Here is a 14,895-nt window from a genome sequence, read left to right as displayed (position 1 = left end):
CAGTCACGTAACATTGAAAGAAACACTCTTGCAACACATGCAAAAGTAAACTAAGAACTCTTTTATTCTTTTTTATGTCTCTATCTTTATATTTTTTTTCTTCCCCCCCTCCCTCCCCCCTACACGAGTCCTTTAAGTTAATCATCATGCGAGGTGCAACGTTGGTAAATACATGCAAGGTTGTACGGTCGAGTTTGTTGGTTTGGGGGGGAGGAGGGGCTTCACACATGGGGGCGGGTGGGTAGGTGGGGGGCACTGAGCATCATTGAAAATTTACAAGTGGAGGTGCAAGGAGAATTCAGTTCAGTTCTTACTGCCGGCATCCCCCAGCCGAACCCGAAACGGTTTCTTATGACATCATCGGTTGACATCTTCAGTGCAGTCAAAAGAAGGAAGAGAGACAACTTTACAAGCAGGAAATCCTCATGTACAAAAAGAATAAAGTGTGTGTCTGGGGGTTAGGGTCAATTAAAGTGACATCACAGCAGGGGCGGGGCGGGGCAGGGGGTATTGCATGTCACTTTGGTGCAGGATCCTCCGCTCTTCTACCATCTTATCAAAATGTCACATTTTACATTCAGTCCTGGAAGATTCTCAACTCTTCATCAAACGACGGGAGGGAGAGAGACATGCGCTACTTATGACATCACACGTGTCGGCCGCTATGCTACGACGACAAGTGGGGGCCTGCAATTGTCACGACAGCGTGCGGGGCCGAACAATGAATACTTCACGCTGAAATATCGACAGCACTATCCCGGAAAGAAGAAAATAAAAATCACATCTTCCTGATGGCGGGGTAGAAAATGCGCAACAAAAGCCCGACCGAGGACTTCAAATCCTTGGATGCAGGGGGGAGGAGCTTAGTTTAGCCTGGGTTGTTGTCGGAAGTGATGTGGAGTTCCTTTCTTTCATCCGAGTCTTTGATTAGGTTCCATCAATTATTTGTGGATTTTTTTTTTACTCTTCATGGGCTTCCTGGTCCCTGAACGCCCGCCAATAGGAAGGCTTGACTGCAAATTCACACATCTGGTTTCCCCCAAACACACGCAAGTCGACATCATCTTTGGTGAAGATTCCGAGTTTGCTTTGAGAAGCCCGAGCACCCCCCCGCACACGCCGAGCGATTACATCAAAGTCACAAAAAGACGTCAAACGTGTTCTCGTCGCGTCGGCGTGGACGACGTTGAGTGACATCACGGTGGAGCAGTAGATCAGATGACGTCGGGTGCACAAAGAATGAAAACCGGGACGATTTTGAGCCCAACAGCCAATCAGGAATTTGCAAATGCAAATATTGAACATGCTTAATAAGGTTTTCAGAAAGGAAAAAAAAAGCCCACTCGTTACAGTAATTGGTTGAAGAAAAACTTTCAGACACAAAATTCGTCCCAATTGTCGGCATGCGCGTACCCGGCTTTACTGTCACTGTAGTTTTTTTTTTTTTTTTTTTCACATGAAATGTCCTTCAAGATGTGCAAATCTTGATACAAAAAAAAAAAAGTCTGAAACACGGGTTAGTGACACCTACAGGACCAAAGAGGAACAGTAAGACAGTCTGTCGGCTGTCAGGACAAATTTCAGCAAATGACTTGAGAATTTCAAGTAAGTTCAGAAGCAGTTTTGAGTATGGTAGAATCGGGAGGAAGTGTTCTACTCGCTAACGCTTCACCTTTTTGATTGAAATCCTACCAAGAGTGAACTCCAAAGTGACAACATTTAAAATGACGCTCACGTCAAACAACTAGCATACGATAAATACGACACTACCGTCTAGCGGGCCATTTTGCATAGTGAGTACTTTTTAAATACATTTCACAAACAGTACGTGTGTACCTTCAAACGTGTACATAAAAATATCAGCCGTTAGCTCAATAGTGCTGTTTTTTTTTTTTTTTAAACAAATATCTGCATCAGTCAGTATTTCCACCCACCCCTCCCCGAAACAAAAAAAAATCCAGTATCACTTAAAAGCTCTTGTCTTTTTTTTTTTTTAAAGTATAATCCAGGATCTAGAAAAAAAAAGCCCACCGTTGAGAAAACATAAGCGACGTCTTCTCTGTAAACCCAAACAACCAACAGCAGAAATGTAGAAAACACAGACACAGATTGAAAGCTGCCTGTGGAGGAAGATGCTGGCATTCATTCGCACGCACGCACGCACGCACGCACGCACGCACGAAACAGAACGGAGGCTTTCCATTCTTTTTTTTCTACTTCTCCGCATGCGCCGCTGTCTGCTGTGTGGGTCGGTCGGCCATGCAAAAAAACTCAACTTTCCCCAAAGCAGCAGCAGGCGAGAGCCGGCCGGGCTTCCACCAGCTCGAGTCGACATCGGCACGTCCGCACACCGAGAAGGAATGTACGAGTACACATCAAAGTCAAAAAAATCTTAAAAGAAAATAAAATCCCTTTGCGGTGAGCACGTCTCATCTAAATATCGAAGATCCAAATGACACGTTGGATGACGAGTTGGTTAGGATTTCATTTCCCGGCCTTCAACTTGTGCACATTTCTCTCATCTGACGACACTTTCTCAAACAAAATAGCGACATACACTTTCTCTGTCTATGGATTCCAGTTTTAGTACGTGGGGAAGCCCACGATCTGTCAAAAGCAAAAAAAAAATACAAAAATAAAATAAAGCACACAATTTCATGAGGTGAGTCCGGTAAGTGGTGACCCTGATGAGATGGGCTTTTTTTTTTGTTTGTTTGAATTTTTGGGAACTATGCACATTTAATTTCCACGAGTTAACAGCTGCAAGTGCGTGCAAATATACGGGGAGGACGCGGCGGCTAAGGGGCTCTACACGAGAGAGAGGCTAACACCAGTTCTGGGGCAGGGGGGTGGGGTGGGTGGGAGTTCAGAATCTCTTAGTCCCCTCAGGAAGCCAGAGTGAACTGGTCCTGCTCGCTGGGCTTTTTGACCCAAGCCCCCAAGCCGGCCTTGTGGAAAGCCTTGATGAGCGCCTGCTTGGCCGAGTGGTACTCGGCCGCCGCCTGCTTGGCGTCGTGGTACGAGGCCGGTTTGAGCACCTTGATCCGTAACACGGCGGACAGCTGCGGGGGGGCAGGCGAGACCACCGATCAGCAAGGGCATCGGAAAAATTTCCGCAACGATTGCCGTACGTACCTTGGAGTGCAGGCGCACCCAGCGGCTGTAGAGGGCGTGCTTGCAGAGGCGCGAGGCCCGGCCCATGTCGTCCTTGCCCGTGGTGGCGTTGATCACCTCCAGGCCTTGGTCGCCCACCGTCCAGTTGACGCTGAAGTTAGGCGCTTTGCCCGGCTGCCTGGCCTCGGCGTTGCTTATCCCTGCAAAAGTGGCGAACGCACCGGTCGGGCCGCTTGATCACAAAAAGGTTCCACAGTTGTTTGTCAAAATTCTTTTCTCACCGCTGAGAAGAGGTCTGTTGAGCGTGAACTGCTGGGGGAGGTCCTCGATATCGGCGATGCGCTGGTACATAGCTCGGGAGAGGTGGTCGGCGTGGTAGAGGCTCCCCAGGATGATGCTGGAGAAGTAGATGGGCTCTGTGAAGTAGCTCATCAGGGAGCCCTGGATGCCCACCACGTTCCACCTGCACCAAAATCCAGGAAATACCCTTACATCCATCTGCTGGAAATCCACCAGCTAATTATATCAACACTATTTTATTTTGGGGAGGCGGTCAATTTCCATTGTCAAATTTGCGGTTGTAAAGTGGAGAGGCGCGAGCAATATGTTGTGCTGAATGGCAACACATGTAAGATAAATGAGATATGATGCCACGGGCCAACGCGTGGTAGCGCACACAATCCCACCGAGGTATCCAATTTTTTTTTTTTAATCAAATTGCCCTGTATTTTTGTGCTGTATCATTAGCCATCGCTCCCTCGTCATTTTCCCATTGACATGCTCTGCCAAGCATCACGCTCCCGCCTCACTTGGAAGGAAAAAATGTGCGTGCGTGCACTAAAATGTGGAAGTGAGGGGGGGGATGGGCGCTTTTAAGAATAAGGCTCTGTCCCCAGTGTCCCCTATTTAGTGAGGCTAGTTCCGATTTGATCCCGTTACTCAGACTTTAGCCAGAATATTGTTCAGACTGCAGGAGCCACATAGAACATTTAAAAATAAATAAATAAGCAAAATTAGTAAATAAAAAAAATCAAATATGCAAAATTAAATAAATAAAATGAAATGCGCAAAATAACAAATAAATAAATAAGCAAAATTAAACAAAAATATGAGAAATTAACTATATAAATAAGCACAATTAAATAAGCAAATACAAAATATGAGATATTAAATAAATAAATGAAAATTAAATACGTAAAATAAATAAATGAATAAATAAAGGGGCGGACTTTAAATGCAAGCCTTTGATATTGAGTACTATACTCGTAAGTGAAGGCCAGGCTGCGTCATGAACTCAAAGCGATTGCAACTTTCTCCCAAGCGCGCCTGGCATCATCTGAGAGGGCCAATCAATCGTTACTCATTAACTCCAGTGTTGCTTTCTTGATAGAAGCTATTTTGCCCTCTACTGACTTAGATCCCTCTACATTTGACAAAAGGCGACAGCAAGACCCCAAAAAAAAAAAGTGCAATCGATAGCACACGTCCGACAAGCTGCAAGAGTAACGGCACCCTGCAAAACAGAACGGGAACAGGAACAAGGCGGGCTACACAGTAGCCGCGTCCTTCACTCGGCGTCCAATCATTCGGTGCACTGAGGCAAGGTATTACCGTCCCGAGACAAGAGTTATGGAGAACGTCAACGGTTTGCTCGGCAACGGGCAGCCTCGCTTCATCAACGGACGGCCCGCCGTCGCCTTGAACGCCGACAGGGACTAAAGACGCCATGATGGCCACGCGGAGAAAATGATGGACTCAGCAGGATTTACAGGTCCGGCCAACTTGATGGGAGGAGTAAATCTAGCTAAGGGGGAGACAGTGGATTTTTTTTCTTCTATGACAATTTGCTATCAGCGGGGGTGGGAGGGCAAAGTCATAAAAACACTTTTGCGTATCAATCAATCTTGACCTGGCAATCTTGTCGCTGCAGGACATGGTGAGAAGCCGCTCTCCCTGGAGGACGCCGTCCCACGTTTGGATGGTGTTACTGGACCTCACGGGTATGGTGCCCTCGCCCGACTCGATCTTGGTCCGAAGCTGACCTCTTGCTTTCCGATTGGGGTGTCTGTCTCCTTGGTCTGGAAGCAGAAGGGAAAGGTTGCAAATTGGAGGCAGAATTTAGAAACAGCTCAATGCTGAACACCATACTTTTGCAAATAAATTGATTTTTTCTTATCAAGTGTCGACTAAGAAGGAAAGCGTGTCTCCTTGACAGCTTTGAACTGGCCCGCTATTCAATTAGCTGGCTCGCAAGACATGAAAGTCGGCGGCTGCCTTGTGCTAGCAGCAAAAAGGTGCAAAACTGACAAGCAATTAGACGGCATCTGCTCGCACCCAAGACCGACGCCTCGTGTTTGGCCGGCTCCCTTCGACCGGAACTATTATACATTCACTATTGACAGCCCCCCCTTCCCCCCACCTTGTTGAGTTTGGTACTGCAAAGAATGGCATGAAGTGAAAACAAAAAGAAGCTGCCAGAAAAAAAACAGCAATATTTGCATATTCATCGGGTAATTGAATGTGGTTGTTCTTCCGTTTACCCAAACACGAGGGAGGTTAATCAGTCCGACAGTGAGGGCGGGTCGCCTGATAGACGCGAGCGGCGGCTAACAAAAGCGCTAATTAACGAAGCCTCCTATTCAATGCGTCGGATGCTTGTTGCGGCAAATTTGTAATTAAATTGAACCGAGCGGAAGACGCTTGCAATCTCGAGGATTACATTTAGCAAACTGTTGCCCGTCCTTATAAACATGTTGGTTAGGAGCAGGAATTGAAATTATTTTCCACTCACATTTGAGCTTTTTTTCCCATCTTAACTGGTCCAAGTGTGCCATTTTCAAAAGTAAGCCCCGCCCCCTCGTTACCTTCCACGCCGGCCTCGTGCGGGGAGAAGATCCTGGCGTCTCCGCACGGCGAGGTGCTGATGTAGAGGTGGAACTGAATATTGTCCTTAAGCTTGTAGCCTCCTTTGTCACACTGCACGAATATCGACTTGTGATGCTCTTCCTTGGTGCTGCTACGGACAAACGCGGATTATCAATTGAGCAAAAGGTTGCTGACGGAGGTTCCGACGAGATAATGGAAGGCGCGCGGGCTGACCTGAGGAAGAACTCCAGCTGAATGTAGAGGTATCTGATAAGCGAGCGTCGGGCGATGATCTCAGCGTGGCAGTCGTTGAGGGCCAGGCCACGGTCACTCATGTACTCACCGTTGATGCATTTGGTGCCCGTGGAAACGCAAATGACCTGCGCCTCTTTCACGTCCGTTCCTGTTTGGAAGAGACAGACCCAGCGGCTCAAACGGAACCATTTGTACACAAAATACACACACACACACACTCGTACTGTTGCTTGCCGCACAATACTTGGATCTACCTGTTGTCATGACGACGCCAGCCAAGACTTTCCGCCGCGCGTGCGGGGAAGTGAAGTTGTCTGTGAGCTCGCTGAACTTATCCACCACCAGTCGAGAGACGGCGTCGGCGAGAACCTGCAACCACATGCACGCACACGCGCACACGCAAATCTGGTGTCAAATCCGACAGATCGTGAAACACGAGCAGCGGTACCTGTCAGTGTTTGCCTTCGGCGCCAAACAGGAGCCAGAAAGTTGAAACAGTTCAACCTTAGCAGTTGAGGAAATTGTTCAACAATTAGGACAAGAGAATACGTAGTAGACTTCTTTTTGGTTCACACACAACGTAAACTGTCGACAGCTCCGATTTTCACCTAACGGCGGCGGTTCTGTGATGGTTCTGCGTCACGAACCTCGAAAATGCCTGCCCGAATATCTTTCAAGGTGTCTCTTAAGAGAAAAAGTCCGTGCGGTTCAAGCTCGAGCGAACAGAAGACGACGTGTTCTTTGACAGCCGCTAAGCTCTCGGCTCGGCGGCTAATGTGATAGAAAATGACGACCACACCTGGATGGACGCAAACTGATGAGATGATTAAAATATTACTTTGCCGCTAGCTTGGACTCAGCCGCTCGCAGTCGGTGTCCTTTAACTTTCAAGTGACAAGGTTATCGACGTGACTTCTTTGACAAAAAAAAAAAAAAAAATGCAAACATGACCAAAAATGCATTGTCAATAAAACGCCACAACATTTTGATCTTCCTACGACAAAAAAAAATGGCCCCACTCTATATTTGCGATATGTCGCCCCACCGTCCCCCTAGTGGTGGCTAGCGGCAATAATGTCTTACCTGCGGCAGGTGAAGCTGCAGTCCCTCCCTGGGGATGGGCTGCCTGGACGGCGTCTGGTCCAGTTGCATGTTGAAGAGCGCCGAGAGAGCGGCCTGCGCCGCCCGGGCCTTGGCTAGCTTCTTGTTGCGTCCCGAGCCTTCGAACGTCTGCGCGTCCACCGTCACCGACATGACAAAATTCTTGGCGTGACTCTCGCCGCTCTCGGACACAAAGTCATATTTCAGGCCCGGCCTGAGTTCATTGAGAATCATGACGGGGTTTTTGCCGCTGGCGGGGGAGCCAAAGGCCGAGGGAGGGGGCAGCGGCGCCTGGGCAAGGTTGCTGCCAGGCGGCGTGGGCAGCGGGTACTCCCCGAGCGAGTTCAAAGCGCCGCCGCCGCTGCCGCCGCCGCTACCGTTGGAAGCCACAAAGAAGGGCTCGTCGGGTACGGCCGGCGTCTCAAAGCCGTTGAAGAGCATGTCCGGGAAATCGGCTTGGTCGGAAGTGAAGTCCGTGTTGACGGTCAGCGTTCGGCCCATGGCCAGGTGCGCCTCGGAGGCGTTGGGGAACTGGACGAAGGAGCGCAGCGCTTTCTCGGCCGCGTTGAGCTTGGCCTTCTTCTTGGTGGGCCCCATGCCCTCAAAGGTCTGTCCGTTGACCTCCACCGTCATGACAAAAACCGGCGCGTGGACCGGTCCCGTTTGGGACAGCAGTTTGTACTGAAGACCCGGTTTGATTTCATTGAGCTGCATCAGGGCGTTCTTGGGCAGGATGGGCCCGGGCGTTTTCTTGCGTTTCTTGGCCCGGAACTTGGAGTGAGCGTGGCCATTGTTTCCCTCCTCCAGGGGGCGCTTTCGACCGCCCGGCCCGCTTCCATTGGGGAGCTGCTCGGCCACACCCACCCCCTCTTTGCAGGACACGTTGTCCAGGTTTCGGTTTTCCTTAACGTCAGTGCTGCTCGAACCTGCGGTGCCCAGAAAGAGTAACTGACAACGCCTTCGTTGCAGGACCTTGTAAATGCAAAATTTATAGATTCCTTTATCACTCTTTGGAACTGAACCAATGATTTGTGTTCCTGCAGATCGGACTCTCTCTCTCGACTCGCCATTTTAAGCATCACTAACGGTACGGCTAGCGAAACAAACGACACTTGAGAGTCTCCTACTGTATTGATCTAGAAACAATCGGGCGCTCAAAGTGAGAACAAAAACTTCAAGTCCTGATGCGCTACTGTGCTAACGTGCTAATACTCGACACCCGTACTATCTACAAACGGAGAGTTTTCATCCCTTTATGACGTACAGTGAAATTAAGATTATGAAATTATGTTCAAATGATGAATCAATTTAGCATTTTACTGGGAAGTGCCCCAAGGAGGACAACTTGAGGCTAAGGTTGTTAGATATGCTGGGGGAACACATATCACTGAGCCCAGTAAGCAAAGTGGATGGAATATTGGCAAAAATTTTCATTTATAACATCCTTCAGCAAAGGCTTGATAGGTTACTCCTTGCGGTACTCGGGAGAAAGAGAGGCCGCCGCAGTGTGCATGAGTGGGACTGTAGCTTGGGTTGAGGGAGTGCAGGGGAGGAGTGCAAGGGGGGGTGGGGGGGTGGGGGCGAGGACCAGGCAAAACGGGAGAGCACATCAAAACCGGGCAGAACCAGAGGACTCTGCCGATCCTAAAAACCTCGGCCGGGAACGAGCGTGACATCGAGCCCACCCTTCACCGAAAAAAAAAAAAAAAGGACAATAATGACACATCGTCGTCCAAAAAGGAGGAAAGTTTCAAATTAGCGGGGTCGTTGGTGTGAGCCCGTCCGTGTCTCCGAAATCCCCCGGCCCTCCCCCGGCGGTGTTGTGTTGACGTGCCGTTACCACGGCGATCAAATCGCGCTCATGTCTTAAGACAAGCCAAACAACAAAAGGGACTGCGCATTCATCGTTTTCGTGCACTGGAACAGGCACATGCGCTCCTCATAGTTTGCCACTTGACGAGAAAAGGAAAAATGTTACTCAAGGTCAATAGGTCAAATTAAATTCCAACCCAATGGAAATGAATATAAGCTTGATTGGTCACATACAACAATAATTGCGGAGCCTTCAATTCAATTTGGTTTCAACACAAATCAAGGTAGACCTGATCACAATGAAAGAACTTGCATGCAAATAGAAACAAATGGATTGCATGACATGCTTGCACGTTGACCAAAACGGGAACCAAAGCGGCGACTCAAAGCATGACGACGGAAGACCAAAACGGCGGAGAGCATCAACCAGGAGCCCATGCGCTACATTATGGCCGACCAAACAGCTCAAAACATTCACTGATGCATTACTTTGAGCTATTGTACTACAACAATTCTTAAATAATTATTTTTTTGTTTTATTTTTTGTATTAATTTTAAGTTCAATTTATTTAGGGAATTTTAACTCATTCGCTGACAACCCAGTTAACATCTTTGACTTCTATATCCGTCAATGGCGCCGAATGAGTTAAGAAGTTGAAATCTGTTTGTTGACGTGAAGCATCCCAGATGTACTGATTAACTTTTCCCTGTAATGTTGCCACCGTTGCACATGCGGGTTCGCACCAGGACAAGACGTAAACGTTCCAGAATGTGCCGTAGTTTGCTTCGATTTACGCCAAGCAGTAAAAAAAAACAAAAAACATGATTTGCTACTTTGGGGTTGTAATGATGACACGTGGGAAGAACATCAAAGCAAAGCTTGGAGGACATGCAAGCAAGCATACTGTGGAGCAAACGACACCAGAGCTGGGCCGGGCGGGCCGACTCACTCATATTCTCCTCCTCATCCATATCCATGGCGACGGGTTTGTCCTGACCTGAGAGCGGCCTGGGCGCCACAGCACCTGCAAACCAGAGGACAGGACAAGAGGACGGCTTGAGTGCCACCGGGATTGATTTTTGGATGGACCAAATTCCCATTCTGGCCCACAGCCACAATTTGTATCAAAATCGGAAAGCGGGAGTGAAAGAAATAGCGCAGGAAGCAGGACTCTGAACCCGTCACCATGTCAGAGTCAAAGCAGGCGCTACCAAAACCTTTTGAGGTCACCATTCCAAACTTAGGAGGGGGGACAAAAAATGGATGGATTGATGGAGCAGACTTACTGAACGTAAAGGCGGAAGAAAAATTGAAAAGCTGAGAGGCACAAAGATGGCATTATGCTCAGCGGCAGATTTTCTCTGGCGCTCGGCTCGCTGCCCCCGTTCGGCAGTCACACGCTTGCCCGCCTAAATGGGCTAATTAAGCTGGCCTAATGGTGGGTGACAGTAAATATGCTAGCACAATTATCACCCTATTAAAGATTCATATTGCCAGGTCTAATTGAAAATGAAAAGGTGGGGTGAGGGGGAGGGAGGGAGGGAGGGAGGGAGGGAGGGAGGGAGGGAGGGAGGGAGGGAGGGAGGGATGGAGAAGGTCCAGCCGAGTGGAACGCACAAGATTCATTTTCAATGCGGACGGACCTTTCTGTGCGGGAATTTGGTCTTTGAGCTGAGTTGCATCCATAGTAAAATAAAGTCAAATATAAAAATAAAAGAATTCAGATGCGGCCGCCGCGTTGTAGAATCAAGCGTGGGAGAAACTCACAGCTTTTGAAATGTCGCTTTAATTAGGGGAAAGAAGAACATACTTCATCTGAACTCCAAACTTCTGACTGAAAACTGAAGAGATTGAAAAATAAGACGGTTAAAGGTGGCCAACATGAGAAAGGCTTGCAATTTTTTCAGGTTCGAATGCATGCTGAGCGCCGTCTGGCTCCAAATGAACCGGTTGACACCACGTCGTCAGCTCGCGAGACGGCTCGCTCGCAGGTAATTCCGACTTGAGCCGCAGGAGGCCCGCAAAAAGAGAAAGATGAGAAAGAAGATGAAAAAGCGCTCATTTAATCTGCCACCGTCAGAGGGACTGTGGGGAAATGCAAGGCTTTTTCATTTGCCTCTCATCCACCCACTTGTGGCGCCACGGAGAACGGCGGCGGGAACGCCGAACGAGAGAGAGCACGACCGGCTGGCGGCGCGAGAAGGGGGGGGGGGGGGGCATCGTTGAGCGCTACGGAGGGGTGAAGGTGAACAAAGGCGAGAAAATGAGAAAGAGCCAAAATCCTATTTCGAGAAAAAGAATATCATTATGTCTGGGAAAAACACAAGACAATGAAAAGGTCTGCCCTTGGCCTGCTGCGAGGTTCAAACCGGCTCAAAAAATAAAATAAATATAAAATAAAATATAAAAAGAAATGTCAACGTGATCATTGCCTTCCCATTCATTTTTACGATCTAATATTTTCACACTCGATTACTCTTTCGATGATTCTGTTGATTCAGGAAACAGTCGTACTTTTTACAGTTATTTATTCCACCACAGCTTTGCAATTGGCAGCTTGTCGAAACTTGCAGACTAGTTTATTCGCGGTCGATGGCCGCAGAAGTCTGCCGAATCCAAAAATGGCGACGGGAGAGGGAAGGCGTCATATCTGACAGTCGGTCATTTATCATCGTGAAAAGGTGGAGGAAAGCCCAGCCGGAGTATCAATATGAATTTTGATTTGATGGCTTTTTGCGGGAGATTGCATTTCAAAGTCAAGGTTCGCCGAAGCGTGACGAGGAGATAGAGTGAGAGAGCCAGACAAAGGCCAGGTGTGCCGTGATGTTAAAGAACACGTTTGCTTCTTTGGGCTAACTGTTCAGTCAATGATCACAATGGATAATCCTTCATCAATAAAGTCAAGCACTTTGTTTTGGTCGCCGTGTCCCCAACTTAACTGCTGTTTTTTTATTTGTCTTATTTTTTACTTACGTTTACATTTCTGCTTGGTTACTACGCTTAAAAGCTAACGAACACTTTTGTTCTGCAGAGCTGAATGACAACGAAATTGATAAAAGGCTGCATGAGCAAAAGGGGGGGGGTGCAAATATGAGGCTGTGGGGGGAGAAAGTGGACAGAGACAAATGACCAAGGGAAACGGCGTGTGCAGGAGAGGCTGCCTGCCGAGGAGATGCTCAAATTATTATTTTTTCTGAGACGCTCCTTCTTAACGCGGACTGATCGGCCACCGGGCGATGCTTCTGAAATTCCAAATCCATGTCTCAAAACTACGAGTTGTTTTGAACCAGAAAGAAGAATCAGGTACATTTTTTGCAGAACCTTGTTAAGCATCAATATTAGAGCTTGGAGGACGACTGTCTGACTGCAGCTCACGGTCGCTCCCATTACGTTCGTCAATAAAGCTTTGGCAGCCCGCTGATGACTTCATGAAAGAAAAGCACATTTGATTTGCTCCTCGGGCGAGGTCTCCAGGTGCCCCGACCAACACGGTGGGCTCGAGGCCCGTCTGATTGAAAGTGATGGGCCAAGGTAGAGCGGGCCACCGAGTTCCGCCGCCCTGTCAGCACGCCCGCCCGCGCCGGCCTCATAGTCCATTATTCAATTTGGCAAGCCAATTAGGCTGCCAGAAAAGATTTGCCTCCGACCGGCGCGGCGGATAATACGTTCCCCTAAACGGCATGGTTTGCGCAGGAAGCCTTTTAAACTGGAATCCGGGTAGCCCGAAGTCTTCATTAGGGGGGGAAAAAACGCACTTCGGACATTTTGAAACTAAATCAAAGAAACCAGGCGGAAATGAAGAGCACGCCATTCGGGATGAAGTGGAGCACTTGTTGTTCGGCAAAGACCCGAGCATAAACGTCTGATTGTGGCCAGTGCGCTCTTAAAAAGGAAACTAACTCTTTGACACTTTTCCCTTTTTTGTTGTTGTTTTCAAGGTTGCCGGCTGCCGTAAAATCCACACCACAGTTTATGAGCTTAAAATCATCTTTGGATTCTACGGGAACTAAAATTGATACACAAAAGGAGCGGACAGGTTGTACTCGAGACAGCGGAGTGGACTGGGTTAAAGGTCATAACAGGGTCCCGCCTCCATTAACAAGTTGAAACACCTTGATGGAATGCCTGAATGCGACCTCGCTCTCCCGGTGATGAACGGATGACATTTCTGTCGCCCTCCCCGTGATGGTTCACCTAACTAGCATTAGCAGCTAGCCCAAAGGAGCGCTTCAAAAACTGGACTGACACCACAGCAGTGCTTCCCGACCACCTGGTACCGGTCTATAGGTGAATGGCCAAAACCTGAGACGACACAATTCCTGCTTGGTTGGCGCTTGTCTTGGAGGAAGATGAGGGAGGCCAGCAAGGTGCGGCAACAGAGCCGTGTAATGCTGATGGATGGAGTCAGTCACACAGCAAACGGAGCTCAAGGGAGGATCGGGGATGGGGATGATGGGAAGAAGAAAAAAAAAAAATTTGCTGCCTCAGCAGCGGCGGGCTTATTTGGCTCAATGCAGCCGCTGATGAGATGAGGGGAGGGGAGAGTGGCAGCTATCAAAGGCAGCCTGCCGGACCATCCGGCCGCTGGGATTTGGACACCTTTCCCACCTTTGCTCTTGGACTTAATCCCCGGAGGAGCAAACTCCCCCCCCCACCTCTCGACTTTGTCACCAAAACTTTGATAAGCTTAAAGGCAAAAGATAACTGCTATACAGAATTACAAATATATAAACTGGCAGAGCGTAAGAAAAACGCAACGGTCACCTATAGCAGTGGTGTTTCGGAGCCTTGTTACTTCAGCTCCGATCATTTCTGTCGTCCACATCTTTGGGAAGCGATTACTTCTGCAGCTCCAGTATTTAGAACAATTCGAGTTCTTTTTTTCCCCTTTTCCCCAATTGACACGTGGTAGACAACAAAGCTTTTTGACATCATTCATCATTATGACAACATTCCTTTAACAGAGATTGATTAAATTATTATGATATAATTATTATCTAATTATTTTTAACAACAGACTTTCATTGAATATTCTTGACTGATTGTTTGGAATTCATACAAAAGAGCAATCATTTAAATATAATTTTTTTGGTCATGTTTTGTCACTGCTGGGACTAATTTATTTATTTTTTAATAATTTTGCCGCATGCAGTTTCATTTCTGCATTGAGGTATTTTATATATCAACGTCCAAGTCCAACACAAGTACAACCCAACGAAACCCTGGGAGCTTTTACCTTTGCGTTCCGAGCGTTTCTTGCGCCTCCTCTTGAACCTGCGTCGGACCAGGCAATAGTAGGAGCCCGGATTGTGCACAGCGGCGGCGTCGCTTCCGAGAGTCATGGCCGTCTGGCTCGCTAAGTAACAGCCGACCGGTGTTGCCACCCGACTGCTCTCCCTCCACACCACTTTCAGGCAACTGATCACACCTGAAGCATGTCTTTGGATCCACTCTGTTCACCCTCCCCAACTCGCTCCCTCTCACTCTCTCTCCCCTTCCTCTCCGTGTTCTCGCCTCGTCTGCCCTTTTCATACAATTACTATGATACGCCAGTGCAAGCTTGACTTAAAGGAGGCATTCTGCAGAAACAAAGACCCCGCCCCTCCCCCCCAAAAAACTGATTTCTAAACAAATAAGTGGCTGCTAGGCTGGGATAGTATCCAGAGCCACTTTTCAAGTGACTACCCCAACATCCACCATGTGCCTGCCATCGTACACTAGTAAAATAAACTAATAAAAATATCTAA

At 48.1% G+C, this 14,895-nt stretch overlaps 1 protein-coding gene across 3 annotated transcripts in view; it reads right to left on the bottom strand.

Annotated features, from left to right (window-relative positions):
• Positions 1-46: 46 nt before the first annotated feature.
• Positions 47-14,895, bottom strand: part of adarb1b (adenosine deaminase RNA specific B1b) — a 42,505-nt gene continuing 27,656 nt past the window's right edge. Inside the window, exons 1-10 of one of the 3 annotated variants that reach the window (XM_049728827.2) lie at positions 13,913-14,231; positions 10,098-10,172; positions 7,318-8,261; positions 6,489-6,603; positions 6,214-6,382; positions 5,979-6,130; positions 5,024-5,192; positions 3,396-3,577; positions 3,136-3,314; positions 47-3,062 (exon numbers count right to left, since the gene is read on the bottom strand). In XM_049728827.2, coding sequence (XP_049584784.1) covers positions 2,886-3,062; positions 3,136-3,314; positions 3,396-3,577; positions 5,024-5,192; positions 5,979-6,130; positions 6,214-6,382; positions 6,489-6,603; positions 7,318-8,261; positions 10,098-10,172; positions 13,913-14,090 — 2,340 coding nt within the window. In that variant the 5' untranslated portion in view covers positions 14,091-14,231 and the 3' untranslated portion in view covers positions 47-2,885. Of the gene's footprint in view, positions 3,063-3,135; positions 3,315-3,395; positions 3,578-5,023; positions 5,193-5,978; positions 6,131-6,213; positions 6,383-6,488; positions 6,604-7,317; positions 8,262-10,097; positions 10,173-13,912; positions 14,232-14,895 lie in introns of those variants that run through there. The other 2 variants (XM_049728828.2, XM_049728829.2) reach the window with 2 other exon arrangements.

This window comes from Syngnathus scovelli, chromosome 8 (genome assembly GCF_024217435.2).
Source record: "Syngnathus scovelli strain Florida chromosome 8, RoL_Ssco_1.2, whole genome shotgun sequence".
Classification (NCBI taxonomy): domain Eukaryota; kingdom Metazoa; phylum Chordata; class Actinopteri; order Syngnathiformes; family Syngnathidae; genus Syngnathus; species Syngnathus scovelli.
This window is presented reverse-complemented; position numbering and strand designations above follow the sequence as displayed.